Source organism: Seriola dumerili, unplaced genomic scaffold, assembly GCF_002260705.1.
Source record: "Seriola dumerili isolate Sdu_G_001 unplaced genomic scaffold, Sdu_1.0 BDQW01000122.1, whole genome shotgun sequence".
Lineage (NCBI taxonomy): Eukaryota > Metazoa > Chordata > Actinopteri > Carangiformes > Carangidae > Seriola > Seriola dumerili.
The window spans coordinates 2,315,741-2,337,440 of NW_019174377.1; the positions used below are offsets into that span (position 1 = coordinate 2,315,741).

The window sequence follows — 21,700 nt, forward strand, 5'->3', positions numbered from 1 at the left end:
GTGCAACAAAGGAAATGAAGAGACAGAGATGGAGAACGGGGAGGAAAACAGTAGGAAGGATTGTTAACAGTACTTTGCTGATTAGGGAGAGGTCAAGGAGTGACCGATGGCGAGAGAAAGAAGAAAGGATGGATGGATTATGAATAATAATCTGTAGAGGAGGCCACAGAAAAACAATGAGATTGGGGAGCAGGCACTTCCCTCTGCCCCTTTGTCATTCGACTCAGCTTTATTAATACAACCATGAAGTACAGTAAACCATGAACCCTAAAGTCCCTTAGGCAGCCACTGCCTTCATTACAATATCACTTTCACAGTTATTACCTCCAGGAACAATAAAATCTGGTTGGTTGGTTGATTGGTCTGCATCTCAGCTGTATTGCTACACACACTGAGAGATGTATTTTTTGGTGACATTTTATTGGGTTATTACTGAAATACATGCTGGTCATTTTACTTCAGGGATGGAATGAAATTGGCCCTCAGGCTGTGCAGTGTGCTTTTAAATCAGTGCAGTAAGGTGGATAGGAGTGACGTAACAAAACAAACATGCAGCCAACAAAAAAATGTGTCCTTGCAACTGGCACTCAAAAAATATAGAACTGGACATCAAGATGTCCTCCATCACATTGAGTAAATGACTCCCGCCAGTTATGTATACCAAGGTTGTGTCCAACATCTCTCTCTAGTTATGATATAAGAACTGTCACTGCTATGGGAGCACTGCAAAATGATTTGTTGCGTCCAGGGGAATTAATTAACTCTTAGCCCTGTGGCTACTATGTACCACCTGCCCACAGGCCACAACAGTTACCCTCTTTACTCCATATTGTGTGTGAGTGTGTAACATGCACACTAAAGAATTCCCACAATACAACAGAAACAGTAGTGTGCATAGCATGTACACAACTGTCTGTTACCAATCCAATAATGCAACTTGTCACATTCTATGGATCCACCAGTTTGTCTGGACTGAAATATCTGAACAATCAATAGTTGGAAATTTTGTACAGACATTCATCCTCCTCAGAGGATGACTCTTGCTGACTTTGGTGATCCCCTGATGTTTTCTGTGGCACCACCAACAGTGCTACAAAATTTAAATTTGTCAATCCCTTCAGCCTCAGCTGTACTATGTGTTAGCAGGTTAGCTAAGCTGGTGAACATGATAAACATTATATCTGCTAAATATTAGCATGTTGGCATTGTCACTGTGAGTATGTTAGCATGTTGATATTAGTATTACACATTGCATTTATGTTTGTAAAGCAAAATAAGCGTGTGTGTTTCAGATGTAAGGCCATTTGATAATCATTCTCAGTTGATAGCTTTAACAAGAATGTGTTCATTTTTGTTAGGGAATGCCTTAGGACTACACCTGAAGGTTATTATTATTTCCCTGGAGAACAGATTCCTTTGTCTGGGAGAAACACTTGGGAGATCAGCTCATATACAAAAACACACATCTGTTTTGTTCCGCACCGGTGTAGAGTTTACTGTGTCAACAGAAATCTGATGACTAAACACAATGACTTAGGAATGGATAAACACACACACACACACACACACACACACACACACACACACACTCTTTTGTTATGGACAAGGCAGCTTGCTGTGTGTGATGGATCTTTCTACCAGCTGGATCACATGACCTTCATATAAGCCAGTGAAATTCTCGTGGAACAAAAGAGGGAGGGGTCGGATCATATGAAACATTAGTCCCTCCACACCTGTTTCTAAAAGCTATAGTACCCACACTGTACAGGAAAGAGAGACTCAGGCAGGAATAAAAGGTAAGGCAGCGTGGTATAGATTGGTTTGTGAAACTAGCACAGAGGAAGGAAAGGTGTTTTTTTTTTTGTTTTTTTTTCAGATTTTGAATTTTATATATTCAATATCTGCTTGACATCATATGGAAACAACATTTTTGTATTGGGCAATGTTTTTGTTTATTTGGTCTGGAGTACATTTTTTTTTTACTCTGGAGCTTTAGAGGTGAATGGTGCTTTTCTTCTTTGTCCTTGTTTTTTATCAGAGGTTTTCACTTTATCTGACTGTGTTTGTGTTTATTTTGTTAAAGGGCACAGTGGACCTGGAGCGTGAGGAGGGTGAGGAGTGTGAAGAGAATATGGAGGTTTTTGACGACAGCAGCTCTAGTCCTTCGGGAACCCTTCGGAATTACCCGCTTACCTGCAAAGTCCTGTACTCGTACAAGGTAAATGAACCAACACACACACACGGTTACCCTCTGCAGTTACATGGTTACACCTACACATATTAAATGTATGAAGCAAGGAGAGGAACACCCACAACACACAGTATCATATACATTCCTGTACACGATTAGGCAAGTAAAGTTGAATATCAGTGTTGTATTTATATGAATAGGAAAATACGGACGGGTTTGTTATTGCCATGAAATTCTCAGGTTTTTAAAATGAATTATTAATGATGAACTTAGTCTTCAAGTTACGGAGTATTTTCCTCATTGTTTTTTAATATACTATACAGAATGAATGTCTTGTGAGCAAAGAATAAGATACATGAATTATACTGAATGTTATAGCTACATATGCATATATAGTCAAGAGTAGATTTCTCCCACAACACACCTTTCTTATTCTCTCTGTTTTTGTTAAACTCTATTTTCTTTTTCCTTTCTCACTCTTAGTCTTTCTTTCTCTGTCTTTAACACTGTTGGTGTGTCTCTCATGCAGGCCTCTCAGCCGGACGAGTTGACTATCGATGAACAGGAGATGTTGGAGGTCATTGAGGATGGAGACATGGAGGACTGGGTCAAGGTGCACAAACACACACCAAGCATTATGTCATGTGTCTGCTTTTGGATTTACATGGTTGTATGCAGTGTTGTTCAATGAACGCATTCATTGAACATGTTCATATTTTTAGTGAACGCTGAACTGAACAAACCAGTTTACAAATGATGAACGTGCATCTACTACTGCTGAAGCCTGTTTGTTTGAAACAGTGACCTTAGTTGAAAAATAAAAAAAATGAAAGAACAAAAACTAGTTCATTTTCATCTATATGAACTGAACTTTGAAATAGTTCTTTTTAAGTGTGAACTGGCACAACACTGGTTGTATGATTTCTTTGTGTTTTTTTCCTTCCTGTCGTGTGTGTTCATGTGTGAGATTATCAATATGTCCATATTTGCATTTGTGAATGCACTTCATTGTGTTTGTGTGTGTGTGTGTGTGTGTGTGTGTGTGTGTGTGTGTGTGTGTGTGTGTGTGTTTTCCAGGCTCGCAATAAGACTGGCCATGTTGGCTATGTCCCAGAGAAATACCTGCAGTTCCCGACCTCCAACAGTCTGCTGAGTATGCTCCAGTCTCTGGCTACACTCGATGCTCGATCACACACCTCGTCTAATTCAACTGAGCCAGAGCTGCTCTCTGGCTGTATCAATGGAGACACAAACAGTAAGTATGCTGTAAACTTAGGAATATTCTTTGTCATAATTAAACTGCATGGCAGAAATGTAAGTAAAACAAGCTAGCTAATTTAAATGAGTTTGATTTTTCCTATAATGAAGTTATTATGTGCCACTGAGTGAGGCATTTTCTTCTTTACTGCTCCATTGACTTCTAACTGAATTTGCTTAGCATGGTGTTATTGTAAAGAGCGAGTTCACTGTTTGTCTACTGAACAGAAGAACAAGAAAGGAAGAATGGAAGAGAAATATGAATATGTTTTGTCTGTCCAGCTTTCCTCTCCATGCATTTATATTTAGCAGTTTGAAATCTTGTTGCTGCTATTCCACTGCCTCACTGGAACAGAAATCAGAGCAGAGTGGTTGTGTAAAATTGAGCAAAGAATACAAAACACCAGTCGTTGGACTTGCAGGGCAGTTCAATAAAAATGGGCATGAGCGGAGCTTAATCACAAATATTCACTTTCTTTTTGGCTTCTCTTTTATCTCTGGTTGTATCCAAACATATATTGAAGCTGGACAGTCATTTTCATTCTTTGTTCTTTCCTAACCTTCTTTCTTTGCAACTTTTTCTTTCTTCTACTCTCTCTTTCTCCTACCCTCTTTCTATTCCTATGTGTCTGCTCCACCTGAATACTTGGACGAGGAACATGAGGAAAATCTGACACCTAATTATCATTGCGGTTCTCTATATCTCCCTCTCTCCAGTGATGTGTACCATTCTCTTTATGACAATGAGGGCCAGACAGACAAGGAACTACATTTCCCAGGAATAATAATTCTTTCTTTGCATCTCTTGTTACTCTCCGTCTCTCTTTATCCTCCTTTCTTTCTCTGCAGCGGTGTATGTCCGTGCACTTTATGATTACGAGGGCCAGGCGGACGAGGAGCTCTCCTTTTCTGAGGGAGCTGTGATCCGTCTGTTGAGCCGCGACACTCAGACAGATGATGGCTTCTGGGAGGGGGAGCTCAACGGGCGAGTGGGCGTCTTCCCCTCCGTACTGGTAGAAGATTTCACTGAAAATGGGGAGACCAGCGGGGGAGGGGTGGGTGACATACAGGTACGGTAACACCGACACTCACAGGGATAAGTCAAACAGATAACACACACAACAACATGTAATTCAGTGGGAGAACTCAGTAAAGCAGATTTAAAATGGAGACATAACTCCCACTTAAGTAACACACAGGCATTCAAGGCCTAACTCCTGAGCTCAGCTGGAAATCTGGCCTTATCAGTCTTTCCTCAGGGCACAAATACCGAGGATAGAGTGTAGTCTACTGTGCCACTTTCTCCCCTCTTTCCCCTCCCTTCCTGCCTGTTGTTCAGCTGATCTATCAGCAGGGCAGAGTTCACAAATAGTGGATCAGAACTGCCATGTTCCTGCAGCGTCCTGATAAAAACCCTGCACTGCAATCACAGAAAGAAGTCTTATCTGTAGCACTGAGCGCTGCCCTATTAGAGGTTCAGAAACAGGAAGGATACAGCCTCTCCCTTCCTAAAAGCCTGTAGTCATAACACACAACAACTCTTAACGTCTTTTAAGTCTTATGTGGGGAAGATTAGTAAAAGATCTGAATCCTCCGAGGTGTGTGCAGTGGCAGGTCACACTTCAAACTAGTAAAGCGGCAATATTTCTGTAAGGTATTCCTCCTTATATCCCTCATATATTAACAGTATTTTATATTAACGATGGATGAAATTACATATAATGTGAAAGGTGTCGCTTGGAGAGATGAACACAAACGCAATTTCATATTCCCTCTCTGCAATGTTTTAGCATCTTTCAGCTCATTGTTTTGGTTTCCTGGCTGCATTTGTCTTGATTCACTCCCACCGCTTTTAATCAGCGTCGTTTCCATCAGCAGCAGACCTCAGCTGTTATCAGACAAAAGCTAAAGAAAACATACTATACCTACCTAACGGCTGACACACAGCTGGTGAACATAGTAGGGCATTTAGCAGCTAAAGAGACATATTTTTCTCGGGAGTTAGTGGAGACTCAACTGACAAGAATTTAGAAAATTCATATCATTAGTAATGTGATGTGGGATCACAGATGAGCAGCAAATTTTCAGTGATGTATTTCTTTATTTCTGTCTCTTTCTTTAGATCTCTCCATCACTGAAGTTGCCATCTTCTCTGCCCCCTCTTCCGCTGTACGACCAACCTCCCATCAGCCCTTTCACCAGCCCCGAGACCTCCACCCCACCTCCTCTCCCACGCTCACCTTCCACTGCACTTAATGGGGAGCACAAACCTCCACTGCCTGCCTCATCACACAAGGGACCGCTGTCCACTCACAGTAAGATACGCAAACGCAAACTAACTGAAATAGTTGAGAAAGGTCATTGTGACTTTTTATTAAAAATCTTTCTCTTTCTTTGTAGATCAAAGCTCTGGCAGGAGTCCAGTGTCTCCAGGATTTCCTCAGACTCAGCCGCCACGATTCACCCCTGAAGGAGGCCCAGGCAAACTACGACCTGTTAGTATCAAAGTTATTTCAATAAGTGTGCTTTGTATGGAAGATGGCATACTTGTTTGTTTTCTGCAAAGAACATTCTGGTTATTGCATGTAATATATTTATGTATGTCAGTGGAACAAACTGAGTTGCCTAAGTGCATTGTTTCAATAAGTGTCAACCTTATTAGGTCGATTACAGAAGAACTGTATATGTAACAGTAGAAACAATTAGCAGATGAATCAGTAAGTCAATCAACAGAAACAGAAAAATCCGCAACTATTTTGATAATTGATTAATTGTTTATGGCTTAAGTTAACCGTTCCAGCCTCACTGTGTGTGTGCCTTGGCACTGGACTGGTGGTCAGACAAAAAGAGCAATTTGAAGATTTCACCTTGGGCTTTAAAAACTTGCAAAGGGCATTTGTCTCTATTGTCTGAAATTTTGTAGACCAAACACAATTTTGTAGACCAAACACACAGACAAACCACTTACTGGCAGATTAATCCATCATAAAACTAATTGTTGCAGCCTTTTATTGTGTTTTACACACATTTTATACAAATTGTTTGGTATATCTCGGTGTCACTGTCTCTATGTTGTTCATTTTTATCTTATTCTTTTGAGTTTATTTAAAACCAGGCTCTAAAAGTAGAGAATGAAAAATCCTTACTTTTTGGAGATATAAAAGGTTTGTGCCGTAGAGCAGGAAATAAACATTATGCTGTTAGTCAAATTAAGAAAGATAGGACATCTCTGTTATGTTGACAGTATTTTTTCTCTCACATATTTTTTTCTTAAACTCACACTTAATTTGTTTTATGTCACTGCTGCAGGTGCGAGCTGCCCCTCCTCCACCTAAACAGCACTCCCGGAGACAGCAGGAGAAGAGCGACAAGACGGAGGAGGTGGAGATCACACTGGTGTGACAGGCAGACAAGTTGGCAGGCTTGGTTGGTTTTAGACACTCAAAAAAATTAAAACAGATGACAGACAGACTTATCCTACAGGCTGAAGAACTGAACTGCTCTGAACTGAAGTGAGCTGCGATAAAAAGATGTGAAGTAAACCGAACTGAACCATGTCGACCCCTCCGGCCGCTCCGCATCTTCTCTCCTCCTCAAGTGGAGGAGGAGAGAAGAGAGAGGAGATAAAGGCAGAGTATCCAATTAATTAATCTCCGTAGTAGCTTCCTAATGAAGTGCAGCAGTGGCTGCCCCCGTATCCTTCTCCGCCCTCCCTTGTCCTTCCAGTCTTGCCTTAAAACTTCACCTCATCAGACAGCAAACCAGAGCACAGTAAAAGGAGCAGGAAGAGGAGGGAGAATGTTTGGAGAGGGGGGAGTGAGAAGTGAATGATGGGTTTGGCAAGTTTTCTTTTATCTTATTAAGCTTACTTTAAGATATTCAGTTTATTTCTCTGTGCAGTTTATTTCTTATTTATATGTTTGAACTTGTTTTAATCACTCACTTGCTAACAAATAATCATAAAGCATGAGAAAGAACTTTGGAGCCCTGACACTGACAAAGTATAGTAAAGGGTAATCAGACAAATCAAAAATATCATGAAAATACATAAATATTACTGTTACTTAAATAGTAAATGTAAATAAATATAAAGCTTTATACTTTATGTAACTTTCAATGAGTAAGGAGATTGATTTTCTTCCCCTTTACTGCCTATTAGTAGATTCAATAAATGAAAACAAATTATTTTACTCATATTACTATCATACATATCACTTATCTTTCATAAGCCCATTTTCTTTTTATATGTATTTCTTTTTTGTTTTGGTCTTGGCACACATTTAATCATTTGTCTATTATCACCTCAAAACATTTCCCTTTCCTCACCAAATTCCCAACTGTCCTTAACATATAATAATTAGGAAAATTACCAATATTTAGCAAGTAGTTTGTTGGCTAAAAAGCTTTTGCTACAGCAGCATGCAGTACAATAATTTGATGGTTAACATCAGGTGCACAAGCTGTGAAGACAGTTAGCTCTAGCTAGCTAGCTAGCTGAAAGGACTGATGCTCAGTTTGTTTGGCTCACCTGTATTGTCAGTTAAGCTAGCTAGCCACACAGTCTAGCTAAGTTAGCTTCAGATGGTGGCTAACATTAATGGAGAAAGTTGATGCTCACTGTGCATAGTTGCCAGTGTTTTCATTTTAGCACATTGTCTCCAATGCTCCACATATTTAACAAATTTCCAAATGATTATACATGCATGGTTAAAATAGGGAATAATTACATGATTAAATTGAAATTCAAACTGGGTTTGAAAATGGGTTTGAAAATAAAATAGGCCATAAAAGTTACATAGAAAAGTGAGTGAAATTAAATTTTCTACTATTGTATCCACTGATTGGTAGTAAAGAAAAAGAAAAATAACTTTTAAATATGTTATATTTTTAACTTATTTACTAAATTTTGCGTTTCAGTGTTGGGGCTCCATAAAAAGTAAGCTTGATGACAGGGAATGAGTCAAAACTTGCCAAGTTTGTCATGTTTTGGAGTGCAGTGGGGGTTGAAGTAAATGGACAGAGAAACTGGGTGTTGTGTGTGGACACAGCGTCCCCCTCCCCAGCCCTTCCCTTGCCATATATAGTCCTTATCATCATACGTATTCAATGTGTATTAGTACAGTACATTACTGTTGTCATAGGAATGTTATGCACAGCGTTTCATATAGACTAACTCAGCTGAATGGATGACCATGTCTGATATGTAGTGGAAGTTTTATCCTCATCTTATACTGAAAGGGCATTGTAAATACAATATGAAGAAGAGATGAAAGGAGAGAGGGGAGGAGAGGATGAAAGAAAAAGAGAGAAAATGGAGGCTGGATCCTCCCTTCTGCTCTTATCTCCACTTCTCTCCCCACCCTTCCTTTATTTCTCTCCCTCTTTTCTCTAATGTCTGTTCTGTCCATTGGCAGTCAGTGTGAATCAGTAGCTTTCATATACACACATACAGTTACATAATATTACACACACATTGCTATATCTGCTCTCATTCTGTGACCCGCTCTGTGTTTGTATCACTGATTGGTTCAGGAGGAGGACGATGGTGCTTTCAAAGGCACTGCAATTGTTGGTATTCACCATGTGGTGACAGAGAAAAGTTTTATTTGAGATGATATAGACACTGAAAAATATTTGGGGTCAGGAGATTTTATTAATCACAGAAAGAACAGTATGACTTTTATCCCTACAGATCATATCTCCTATCACACTGATTTTATTCACCTATAACATATATCTTTGTTTAACTGACACGCATTACATTTGCAGGTATTATTTCTCTCTGTTGCTTTTGCAAAGCATCTCCATCACATCACTATGGGATTCTGGATTTTTAATGCAGCAGAGAAAACATCCATAAAAACAAATGAACCTTTAATATTTCCAGTTTGACATCATCCTCATCTTTTCCCACTGTCTTACATTTCAACTTCGATTAACCATGGTAGAAACAGAAAACAAAAGAGATGTATAAAATAAATACATCATTCTGAATGGAAAGAACAGAACTTGCAAGCAACATTCAAAGTACAATTTTGTTGTTTTTTTTTGTTTTTTTTTACTCAAAGTAAAAAAATCTTCCCCCTAACATACCCCTCAAACCTTTAAAACTCCTTGCCTAAAGGGCAGCGTAGCACTTTTATTTATTTGTACCTTCCCTGGAAAGTAGCAGTACCTTCACGTAGCAGCGGGACATGTAGAAATGACTCTGTTGAATCACTGTAGTTACAAATACAGAAGTCAGAGTCATTCTTTTCATTCTAATGCTGTGGTGGATCCTCATTGTTTCAGTGTGACTGATACTTTTATTTTCACTTTTCCACTCTTCTAAAGAGATGGAGAGATAATTGTGGACAATGTAATTTGGTGTTTTCCTTAACTTATAAACAAATGAAAAAAATTACAGTAAGGGATGCTTTGAATGAAAACATTGAGAAAATGTGTGTATTTTTTTTCTTTTCTTTTTTTTATTTGGTCTTGGGATAGGCCTAGCTGTTTGCGCGTGTGACTGTTTATCGGAGAGAGGAGGAATTTTGATTAGGTCTGTGTTCGACTCTGAAGATGTGCCCCAGTTCCTTCCTACATATTTATTTTAACTAGGCTTTGATTTTGTTGATCATTCACACCACAAATTAAATTATACTCAGAGATGTCAGTATGGATACTAAATTATCTTGATACTGTGTGTGATGTTGATGAACACTACTTCCTCACGGTGCACACAGATAAGAAATTTAGGAGCCTTTCATAGATGGAGACAATTAGAATAGTACTTGTTCTCCATTGGTGGGGATGCTTCAGAAACATACTGGAAAACAAAAAAAAAAGTATTAAATCTGTGTTGTTCTCTACTTACTAATGACATTTATCAGTCCTGCTCCAAAGTAGCAGTACATTAACTGTAAAGTATATTAATTTCCTGTGTATTAACTGCAAAAATAGTATGGATTGGTATAAAATACATACTATGTAGTATTAATATGAAGTATGAAGTATGGAGTTGGGACACAGCTTGAGGCTTGGGCTCAAATTGATTGGTCTCTATACTGGAGGTTAATTATGTCAGACTGAAAAAAGTGATGCGAGAAATTGTGAAAATACTGAAAACATCCTTGATTTTTTTGCATCATTTTTTAGAAACAAAACATTTTGTGTAGCATCCACACCTAACAAAGGTTAAGCATGCTGGACTTAGTTAAAGTTTCAGATCCAAACCTCTGCTCTTCTGCTGTTGTAGGAACTAGCATTGACTTGTAACAGAGTGGTCAAGACGACTTGAACAACAGCCTCTCCTTGATCTCTCTGAGATCTTATTTATACTGGTTTTCAAACTTGTTTTGAAGTTTATGGTTTACAGCAGCATCCCACAGAACGTCCCACCATAAATGCTCCATTAGTCAATCTATCAAAATGTAGGACTTTTTGTTGCTAGCTGACACTTCGAACATGATTATTTTCCCTTGTTAACAGCCCATCTGGTCTGCTACAGTGTTTAATTTTTTGGTTTGAGCCTGTTTTTGTTTTTTAATGTATCATATAATTCTATATTTTTCATCCTTGGATTTGGAGCAGCTGCACCGCTGCTGCTGTTATTAATGATGTGGTGGAACAACTGGCCTTCTCTCTCTTCACAGACTGTTGCCATGGTGACAATAATGAGAACAGGTGCAAAAGTCTTTCTGCATATTATTATTGGCTGTACAAAAAACAAAGTTTGTATTTATTGTGTACAAATGTTAATTAATAAAAAAAATATGGAAAAATTGTTTGTGTGTCATTCTGGGCTTTTGTTTTTGTGTGTCTCTTTCAACATGGGTCCTCTTGTAAGTAGTTAGGAGTATATTTGTGTTTGTATGCACCTGTCTGACAAATTTGAGTATTATGGCCACAGTTGAGAATTTGTGTAACTGACAGGTGCACGTGTGTGTGTGTGTGTGTGTGTGTGTGTGTATAGACTTTACAGTCCCTAGAAGTGGGTGTGATCATGATAACACACTATAAACAGCTGAAGCTAGGATTTCCTGAGTTTAGCAGGAGGGAAAAGAGAAACAACATTGCAGAGGAGAAGCAGCAACTGTGAACTTTTTATTTGGGTCCAGGAAAGACTCCATACTGACTTCTTTTGCTGACTTTTGTTAACAATATATCTTGATTTGTCATGTGCTCCAGAGGGAAACAAATGGACTGGTCTCCGTCTGATTCCTCCTACAGCTCGTCCTGTGTGAAACTCTATCTGTGCTCTAACCCAGAGGGTATGTAGATGTAGACATTTTTGTGCTTTAGTCATGTTTCTTGAGTTGTTTTGTGATGTATCGTGTTTGTGTTTACACTTTGTACAGACAGCGTTGTCGAGCGCAGAGCTCTGAGAGAGAGTGTTTTCCCCAAACTTCGAGAGCAATGCAGAAACACACTGGGAGTGGATGTCAGGGTGAGTATACGATCCACTTCTCACTGTTGTGTTTTGTTGCCGTGTTGCAGCAGGGGAGGTACTTTCTTTCTTTTTTTTAAAGTTTCATATCCTCTCTCTCTTTTATCACAATAAACAAACAGGCTGAAGCAGTATGCTGACACTGTTGATGCTACATTAAAAAACCAATATAGTAATGTCATAAACACTCACAGTATTTATGGCTTTTAGAGCTAGGAGGAGCAGCTATGGCCCACTGGAGGAAACATTGCAACTTACTTTATTTTAAATCTGTAGCAAAAGTTTGGTCTTGAATTAAGTTATAAAGATGAAGTTGTTTCAGCTGCGGTGATGCGTTCCTGGTCGTGCCATCATTTTTCCAACCTGAAGATCTACTGAAATGTGCATGTTTTCTGTCTGGATCAAAAGTAGATGTTCTCAACTTTTAACTTTTGATTAACAGTTACTTTCTGATTATAGTCTACATGAATTATTCAGTTGCTGTATTTATAAAATGTCAAATATAATGGCAGTTTCAGATGAGGTGAAAATCATGAATTAAAGTTACTGTTTTCTCTGAGCAACAGTCAAAATCAAATCAAACTGTTGCCAACGAATTAATTTTCTGTCAGTCGACAAGAAGAATAACTGACTGATTCATGGACACGTTCATCCATGGAAGAGGATCACCAAGACTCAGGCAAAACAGTGCACACTGCCAACAGCATAGTACAAAAGAAATAATATTTGGTAGCTTCCAGGTGTGTGTGTCTGTGTGTGTGTGTGTGTGTGTGTGTGTGTGTGTGTGTGTGTGTGTGTGTATATATATACCTAACACTACTCCCTGAGGCCATCGCTGTAAAAGTGCAGTCAATTCTAGTTAACTTTGCCTGATTAAATTTGACAAAAAAAAGAGAAAGCAAAAAAGATGAGCAGCTGTAATGCGACTCTGCGAAGTGCGTTAGTTTGTGTTCATGCATCTGTGTGTGTATCAGATCACCTCAGGGCAGTTCAACCAGCTCACTGTGTTGTCTTTATTCAGCAGCGTATGTAATTAGAAAGATGGAACAATATGATATGTTATTTAGCCACTACAGGGCCAATTGTTATTACACCTCGCTGTGTGCTTTTCATAAACTGAATTATCAGTCATCTCCCCTCTAGATGATTTTGTGTGTGGTGTGTGTGTGTGTGTGTGTGTGTGTGTGTGCGTGCGTGCGTGCGTGCGTGTGTGCGCGCGCGCGTGTGTGTGTCTGTGTGTGTCTGTGTGTGTCTGTGTGTGTGTGTCTGTGTATGTCTGTGTGTTTCTGTGTCTCTGTGTCTCCGTGTCTCCGTGTTTGTGTGTCTGCAGGTGATAGACCCATTTGAGTCCAGTGATCCCAGTCGTTGGCCAGATGAATACACCAGACAGCAGCTGATTAAAGAATGCAGAGAGAGCTCAGCTGGGCCATTTTTACTGGTAAATAAATCACCAGAAGTTATATAATCATGTAGTGTACAGCAGAACAGAAAATCCCAGGGTCTATGTGCAGTTTGATTGATACCTACAGTGCCACCAGTAGCAGCCCTGGAGGACTATCTGTACTGCCTTAAAGCTGCATATTCACTATCAGCTGTCATCAGATCAGTCCCTGTTGAATCTTGAGGTTTCTAATAGTATGAGAGCAGCTTTTCAGGCTTTTGGTGGTGTGTGAGAGAGGTTGAACAGATTGTCTTATAAGTGGAAAGTCACATCAACAATTTAGCTATCTGAGTCTGTCACTCTCCTAAGTCACAGGATACATCTGTCAACATCTGTTAAAAAAACGTCAACAGCACCTATCTGACACAGTCTCAACACAAATCAATGATCATAAAATTCACAGAATTGGATTGGATGACGCTGTATAAAATCACAGGTGCATAATAACACCCCTGTCTTTTCCAGCTGCTGCACAGAACACAATGAAGAAAACTAAGTGCTCCCAAGCTTTATGAATCAATGAACATCAATACAAATGTGTACTGATCTACACTTATCAATGCATTACTTGCTGATGTTCCCTCTGTGACCACATGGCGGTGCTGCAGGCACTGGTAGGACATCAGTATGGCACAGCCGGTCTGCCCAGCCAGGTGGAGGTGTCTGAATTCCAGCTGCTGCTGCAGGAGGGCCAGCAGGCAGGCGTCGGCACCCTGGAGCTGGAGAGAGTTTACCAGAGGGACGAGAACACCATCCCTCCCTCCTACTGCCTCAGACCTCCACACAGAGACACCTGCTGTGCTCAGGTAAGGAGCACCTCAGCTTTTACTCTTTTACCCACTGAAGTGAATTTCATCTTGATGTATATTTATGAATTATAATTGAATTTCTCTCGTAAAGCAAACAATTACATTTAGCAGCTGCGAATTAAGTGTGAGTAAAAAATAATTTAATTATCTGTGGCAGATTTGTTTATGAATGGCAGAGGCTCAATTAAATTTCCTTGAAAAATTAAGTCCTCTAAAATAATTTGTTTCCTTATAAAACCATGCAAAACATTTAGAAATATCAGTTAATAATCAGAAGAGTTAATAATCCTGATTGTTTGTATTCTGTATATCAGATAACTCTATATTTCTCAGACAGTGTGAATATATTTTTAGTGATAATGTGATCATATTTTAGATATAGTTTACCTGGATAATTAATATTTGTTTCTTTTCTAAAACTTTGTCTCCGCAGCCATTGCCACAGACTGTGGTGCTGCTGTCTAAATCTAAATCTAAATCTGTTTTTTGTTGAGCAGACAGAGGTTAATGAGGAAGAGGAGAGCAAGATGAAGGCTAAAGATGAAGATCTGAGGAAGGTGTTTCAGACCACTGTGAGTCTGTGTGTCCACAACGGTCTTATGACCCCAGAGAGAGCCCACAGCTACTACCAATCAGGTGGAATATACACTGTGTTTGTGTGTGGGGGGGGGTTTGCTCAATGCTGAAGTGTAACTTAACGTGTGCTTTTCCTCTCCTCTCCAGCCCTCGATGCAGATCTGCGATTCGCTCTGGACAGCCGTCCTAATAATGACATCATCAGACGCTGCCTGGTCTACGTCCACAAGGTCATCAATGCAAAAGGAGAGAGAGAGAAAAGACAGCAGCAGACGCAGTCAGAGGTAAAAGTCATCCGTCACTTTCTCATGAGCATTTATTTATTTGTTGCTGTATCCTGCACCACAGATTGAGTATCATAACACACCTCACTTTCACTCAGTCCCCATTTATGAGGCACATATAGTCTAGTTTGAGTGATTCATAAAAATCCATTATCATGTTGACACAAGTATGAATGAATCAAAAAATTTTGATCCACTAATGCAACCACCATTAATGTTTTTCGTTGTTTGTTTTGAAAGGAAAAAAAAAGTGTTTAGATACAGCTGAACACGTGGTTACTTTTGCCCATCAGAAACCCAAACTTTATCTATTTATGTTTCTTAGAGAAGAAGCAAGTGGGGCTTATTAGAGAAAATGCAAAAATGTCCTAATTATTTATTGAAATTAAGTGGTTGATATGAAGTCTTAGTTAACTTGCACTCACCTGCAACTGTCAATCACAGAAGGAGCTTCCTTGTCTTTTTTGTTGATGATCACAATAACATTGAATGAAAACTACCTATAAACTATATGGTTTGTTGAGGCAGGCAGTTGAAATATGTGGTCATGTTTTATATTGCCACAGCTCTAGTTTGCATGATTCATACAGCTAAGGTGTTCAGTTTCTTGAAATAATATATTCATCAACCTGATGAAGCTTGTGTAATGCTGTAATTAAAGATCAGGGTGTCTGAATTTGACAAAGTCAAAGTGAATGCTATATATTAAATAATAGTAATAGTAATAAGTTTATTTACCATACAGTATATGGCACAAAATCTATTGCTATCATTTATTATAAAACCTATTAACTTCATGTTTTGGAAATTGTTTTAGAAATATTTTTTGTTGTATAATAGAAGTGGCTAAATATGAAATGCGTTCTTTAATTAATTAAGGTTGAGATTGTATCAAAAGTGAATTTTATTTATTTTTTTAAGGCTGCCACCTCTGACCTAAAGACAGCACCCACTGACGGACAGTTATTCTCAGAGCTTTGTGACAACTTCCTCCCTGGTCTGATCACTTCCCGTCGGCTTCTAGTCTACACCTCCACCACAGAGTGTGACCATCGCCATGGTTACACAACAGCCAGGAGGAGAGGCTATGCCATGTCTCTGTGCCAGCAGGTGTACTCTGACCTCGTGGGGTTGATTGACAGCTGGAACATGTTAGATGTCAGAGAGGAGTTTCAGCTTGGTGATGCTTTGGCCCGAGAGCAGGCTGAACAGGAGGAGCTGTGTTACACCCTGTCCCGTCTCTATGGCATCATTCGGCCCGAAGAGGAAGAGGTGAGGATAAAGTGGTTTTTCTGGATGGTTTCTAAAGACAAAAAAACAGCATGAAATATTTTGATTTTTAACTGGCTTTGGTCTAGATAGTGTAGGATGAGGATGTGCTGGCAGTTGGTGGTTTCAGGCCTTTACCACCGCCAAGGGCAGTCCAGCTGTAACTGGGACAGCTTATCAACAAAGTGGTTAAAATGAGGTTACATGAGAGCACACATATGATGGATTACATTTTCCCATTACAATAAGAAGACAAGTTACAAATACAATCACACTAAAAATCTTCCACTACACTGACATTGTTATTTGCATCATAGCATCACTGAGGTATACTTTCGTTGGTTGTAGATCAGAGCCTATGTAGAACAGAGTGACCAACACTGCCCCCTAGTGGTGACAGGAGGACCATGCACAGGGAAGACAGTTCTGCTGGCGCACTGTGCTCAACAGGTAAGTGAACTGTAGTGACATGTTTAACTCAGTTCCATTAAATTGACATGTCCTTCTCTTGTTGTTTTTATACAACATTTAAATATAAGTTGTATTCATATTAGATATGAGTCCCTCCAGAGTCTCCATAAGTCTCCTGTCTCTCTGTCTCTCTCCACAGATGAAGTCGTGGCTACCAGACACTGATCCTGTGGTGATCCCTTATATTTGCAACCAGCAGGTGCTTTCCCCAAAGCACCTGTTGTCCAGCCTGTGTTATCAAATAGCCAGGAGATATCACAGCGACTCCTCCCCTAAGCAGGGTCCCATCTTCTACCTTGGCAAGGACCCGGATGATCTTAGCTGCATCACTCACCCCAGAGACTACAAATCCAACTGTAGCCCAGTATCTGCTCTGGATTCTCACCATGAACCCACCACCAGAGAGAAAGTCTCTGACTCTAACCTAAACCTTTCTACCATACAATGCCCAAATCCTAGAGGACCTCATTCTGACATCATAAAACCTGACATTAGTCTGTCTGAGCTTAAAGAACATCTTTCCTCCCTCCTCTCCCTTCTGCCTTCTCCCAAACAGCCTCTAGTTCTAATCCTTGACGGCCTCGACCAAATCGAAAACAACTTTATTTGCCCTCAAATCATTGAGAGCCTCCCCTCCCCCCTTCCTCTTGGTGCCAAACTAATCCTCACAGTCTCCTCCAGCGGAGCAGACATCCTGCAGTCCATCAAACTACAATACCCACAATGCAGTCCGCCTCGCTGTGTACCAAAGGGCAGTGAGAAGGAGTCAGGATATGTTTGTGTACAGTTGGGATTGGTGGACAGGAAAGCGTGTGTGAAGATGTTGGCGTCGCTGCTGATCAGTTCAGGAAGGAGGGTGACATCAGGACAACAGGCTCTGGTGAACCAGGCGCTGACTTCCTGTTGTCTGACTCTCTATGCTCAACTACTGCATGTGCATACCTCGCTCTGGTACTCTGGTACGACTGATACATTAAACAAAAATACAGTTTCAGCAGAGTGCTTAAATTCTGTATTTTTCTTATTGTCTGAGAGTATCACCAGACTTAAACTTTCAAAACCCTCTCCCCTTCTCTTTTCACATTATCAGATTCAGATGTGACTGAGTCATCTCTTCCCGATGGCATCCATGCGTCCATATCTGCTCTCCTGAATCACCTCGAACAGAAACATGGCTCCTCTATTGTGGCTCGTGCCGTGTCCTACCTCACCCTCTCCAGGACTGGGCTCACTGAGGTTGAGCTCAACGATCTCCTGTCCAGCGATGATGAGGTGCTCTCTGAGTATATTCAGCAGAATGAGAGCCCCTCCTCCACTATGAGGGTGCCACAAATTGACGTGGAGAGACTTCTTTTGGATTTGAGGAGGTTTCTCATCAGGAGGACATTTGTAAGGTCACGTGTTTTGTTCTGGGTCAGCAGGCATTTCAAGCTGGTGGTAGCTAAGAGGTATTTAGGCACTAATGAGGCGAGGAGGGAGATTCATTCGGAGATGGCGGATTATTTCAGTGGCCAGTGGGCTTGTGGGAATGCTAAACCACTTCTTGTTAACCAGGAACCAGGTCCAAACAAGGACACTGTCCAAACGAAAATATACATAGACAGGCAGCCATCCAGCCAGCCATTTGTCTTCACTTCTTTGTCCAAAGATGCTGGTCAGGTGAATTTGAGGAAAGTCGTAGAATTGCCGTATCACTTGCAACAAAGTGGCAGGTGGGAGGAGTTGGAGCACGGGTTGTTAATGTCATTGAGGTTTCACCAGGCTATGGTTCGAGCTGGTCTTCTAGGAGATCTGGTTACCATGTTGGAGAGTGACCAAGGGTCATCACAGTTTCAGTTTTTAAGAGAAAGACAACTCCTAGCAAGCTTGTTGAAGTCTTCTGCTTGCTTACTGCAGCACACACCTCTGCAGCTGTCCAAGGTGATGGAGTCAAGCCTCCTCCCTTATCTGGAGGTCTTTCCTGTGCTCGAAGGTTATGTCAGAGAGATCAGACAGGAGAGGAGGAAAAGAGGAAGTGGATTAGGAGTCGCTCTTTGTCCTGCTCCTTCCTCTGTTCCCCCCATTCAGTGTTTAAAGTGCGATGCCAAAACCAAGGACGTCTCTGTGCTAGAAGCAGCAGACACAGACTGTGGGATTGTAGCAGAGATCATGGACGATGGCTCTGTTTGGATTTGGAAGGGATCTGGATGTGATGTAGTTAAAGTGTCACTGACCTGTGAGCAGAAGGAGCTGAAGTTTGCAGGAGTGAAGAGTAGCGCTCGATTCATGCTCCTTTCCACGCAGTGCAACAAGCTTTTCTTATGGGATGTGACAGGCCCAGAGATGTTACTAGAGCTTAAAGACCCTATGAAAACAGAGTTTGAACAAAAGTCAAGCCAAAAAACACTAAATGAAATTATGGGGTTTGTTGGACGTCAGAAAAAGCTGTTTATGTGGTGGAAAGATGAGAGTTTTGTGAGTGTGTTTAACATCTCCAGTGAGACCTTCACTCATTTCCAGTGTCAGAGCTCCGTGACCTTTTTGGTTTGCTCCTCTAATGGATTTTACATGTACTGTGGGCAGGAGAAAGGCACAGTGTCCATATTTGACACAGACTCCAGCAGACTGCTTGGCAGCTGCACAAACTCAAACCACAATGCAGTTACATCAATAATCCTCTGTGAAGATAAGAGAGAAATGGCATGTGTTGACAGGACTGGGAATGTAACTGTATGGGATGTTGCAATCAAAACACAACCACCTAGACTTGTAAAGGAAAGATTTACTGGGGGTAAATCTGATAACATCCTCAATACAGATTACTCAAAAGAAACTGAAATGTTATTGGTGTGTCAGTCTCATCAGGTTATGCTGTGGGATACATGTGAGTGGGAGATCTGGGACCAGTTCTTGGCACCTAAAGGGAGGGCCTTCAGCCAGGCTGTGCTCTCCCAGGATGGCCACCTTTTCCTGGCTTTGCTAGACACATATGCACTTGTCTTGGTGTGGAGGGTCAGCACAGGGGAGTGCGTCCTCTCCTTAGAAGCAAACAAGCAGCCTCATACACTCCTCAAAATGGCCTCAGATGTAATTTGTGTTGCTCGTGACGGCTGCCTGACAGTGTGGGACTCTGAGATGATAGGCGCTGCAGGTACAGCTCCGAAAACAGGGTGTGGAGTGAAGGATGTGGTGGTCGAACAAACAGGGAAGTGGTTCTACACCTCAGACGGGTCAGAGAAAGTGTGGAGATGGAGTTTGGAAACAGGCTTTCCACATGCTAACTTCCTACATGATGGTCCTGTGGAAAAACTGTGCCTTTCTCCAGATAACATCCATCTTGTGACACTCTCAGCAGGGGAAGTTTACGTTTGGCAGATGGAAACAGGTCAGAACATCTTGCGTATCAGTGGCACCAGAGCTACAGATATCCTAATCACCCCTAATAGTAACTTTGGGGTGAGTATATCCAAGCGAGGGTTGTCTCAGGTGTGGAAGCTGGCACATGGGAGTATTGTGTGCAGCATACACCTGTACCTATCCAATGCCACGGTGTCTCCTGAGAGCACCTTCCTAATTGGCTGTCGCCATGGTGACCTGATAGCTGCCAGTCTGTGGTCAGGCTCCATCAGCAAGCGTTTCTCCTGTGTCGAAAGCTCTGAGCACGTTGTTGCTTTCCACACTCTGTCAGAGCACCCAGACTTTGTGGTGGTGATGGTAGCCTCAGGGGCAGTCTACACTTGGAAGGTAGCAGAGGAGACTGTGTGCAGGCACTTTCAGCTGCCGTATACGTTCCAATGTCAGCCGCAAGACTTCCAAATGTCCTCAAATGGGAACTACGCACTGCTGTCCACTGATAATGACACCATCAACCTCTTGGACCTGTCTCAGGTCAGGCTGTGCTCATTCAAAGCCGAGGGCCCTGTCATTAAAGCCTGCTTGGACAAAACTGGATGTTTTGCTGCCTACATCAGCCTGGAGAAAACCTGTGCCTGTGACCCGCTTGCGAGGCCCGTCCTCACAGTCGGTCGACTAATGGACGGGGAAAGAGTAGGGAGTGTGCGTCTATCTAAGAATCCATTGACTTTGGTTGTGTGTAAGCAGCAGTGTGTGTTTGTGGGTTTTGAGGACGGGTCCGTCGGTGTGTATTCTTTTTCAGATGCCATGCTCAACAGGAAGGAGTTGGTCAGGTGCAGAAAAAATTTGATTGATGAGTTGAGGCAATGCCCCTTTGACAGAGCTCCATTCAGCTGGTTACCCCTAGCAACCCCCAATATTACATGGCCTTAAGTGTATTATATACTGTTCAACAGGGATTTTGTTTTTAAAATGTATAGCTAGAGATGATACATTTGACAGAACAATGTGAAAAGCAACAGATGTGATAGACATTAGAAATAGTTTTATATATGTATACTGTATATATATATATATATATATATATACTATATATAAAATAAAATATATATACTGCAAGTATCATTTATTTCTTACACTTGTGGGGCACACCTCTTTCTATTACTGCATAATCATTTGTTTTAGTTTCATTTAGTCTGAAATTGTTTTGATGACACACCTCTGCAGAAACACTTAGTTTCATTTCTGTGAAACCAAACCCAATATCTGATCTATTCCTACCACATCTACAGTTTAAGGCAGAGAGGATATTGGCATATGTATCTGGAATAAGAGAATTTGGTATAAATGCCTTATTTGTGTCTGTATTAAAAAGCAATGTCAATCTTGCATGTGTACGTCACATTTTGTATTTGTAAGATTTACTGTACTCTTGCCTGTACTCTCTTAGAAAAAAAACAAAGTCCCGGGCTTTTACCGATGAAAAGGTTTGTTCATTTGAGTCAGTTCACTCTAAACACAAGAAACTCGCATCTATTCTTATTGCAGATACTGTATTTACGACATTTTGAGTGAGTGAGTAACAAACTGATTGATATCAAGTTCTGTAGCACAAACATTTGCTCCGCTTAGCTCTCATGC

General features: G+C 40.8%; 2 protein-coding genes across 3 annotated transcripts in view; both read left to right on the forward strand.

Annotated features, from left to right (window-relative positions):
- Positions 1–11,202, forward strand: part of fchsd2 (FCH and double SH3 domains 2) — a 66,194-nt gene extending 54,992 nt beyond the window's left edge. For both annotated transcript variants that reach the window (XM_022748495.1, XM_022748496.1), the window contains exons 15-21: positions 2,084–2,218; positions 2,721–2,804; positions 3,269–3,446; positions 4,298–4,518; positions 5,571–5,763; positions 5,849–5,943; positions 6,758–11,202. In XM_022748495.1, coding sequence (XP_022604216.1) covers positions 2,084–2,218; positions 2,721–2,804; positions 3,269–3,446; positions 4,298–4,518; positions 5,571–5,763; positions 5,849–5,943; positions 6,758–6,850 — 999 coding nt within the window. In that variant the 3' untranslated portion in view covers positions 6,851–11,202. The remainder of the gene's footprint in view (positions 1–2,083; positions 2,219–2,720; positions 2,805–3,268; positions 3,447–4,297; positions 4,519–5,570; positions 5,764–5,848; positions 5,944–6,757) is intronic.
- A 230-nt stretch (positions 11,203–11,432) lies between these two features.
- LOC111224050 (NACHT and WD repeat domain-containing protein 2-like) lies at positions 11,433–21,093 on the forward strand. Its single transcript, XM_022748424.1, has 11 exons — positions 11,433–11,524; positions 11,618–11,700; positions 11,788–11,876; positions 13,207–13,314; positions 13,926–14,123; positions 14,624–14,762; positions 14,850–14,986; positions 15,908–16,258; positions 16,604–16,705; positions 16,866–17,685; positions 17,817–21,093. The coding sequence occupies exons 1-11, from the start codon at positions 11,433–11,435 to the stop codon at positions 20,990–20,992; spliced, it is 5,295 nt and encodes a 1,764-aa protein (XP_022604145.1). The 3' UTR covers positions 20,993–21,093.
- Positions 21,094–21,700: the final 607 nt, after the last annotated feature.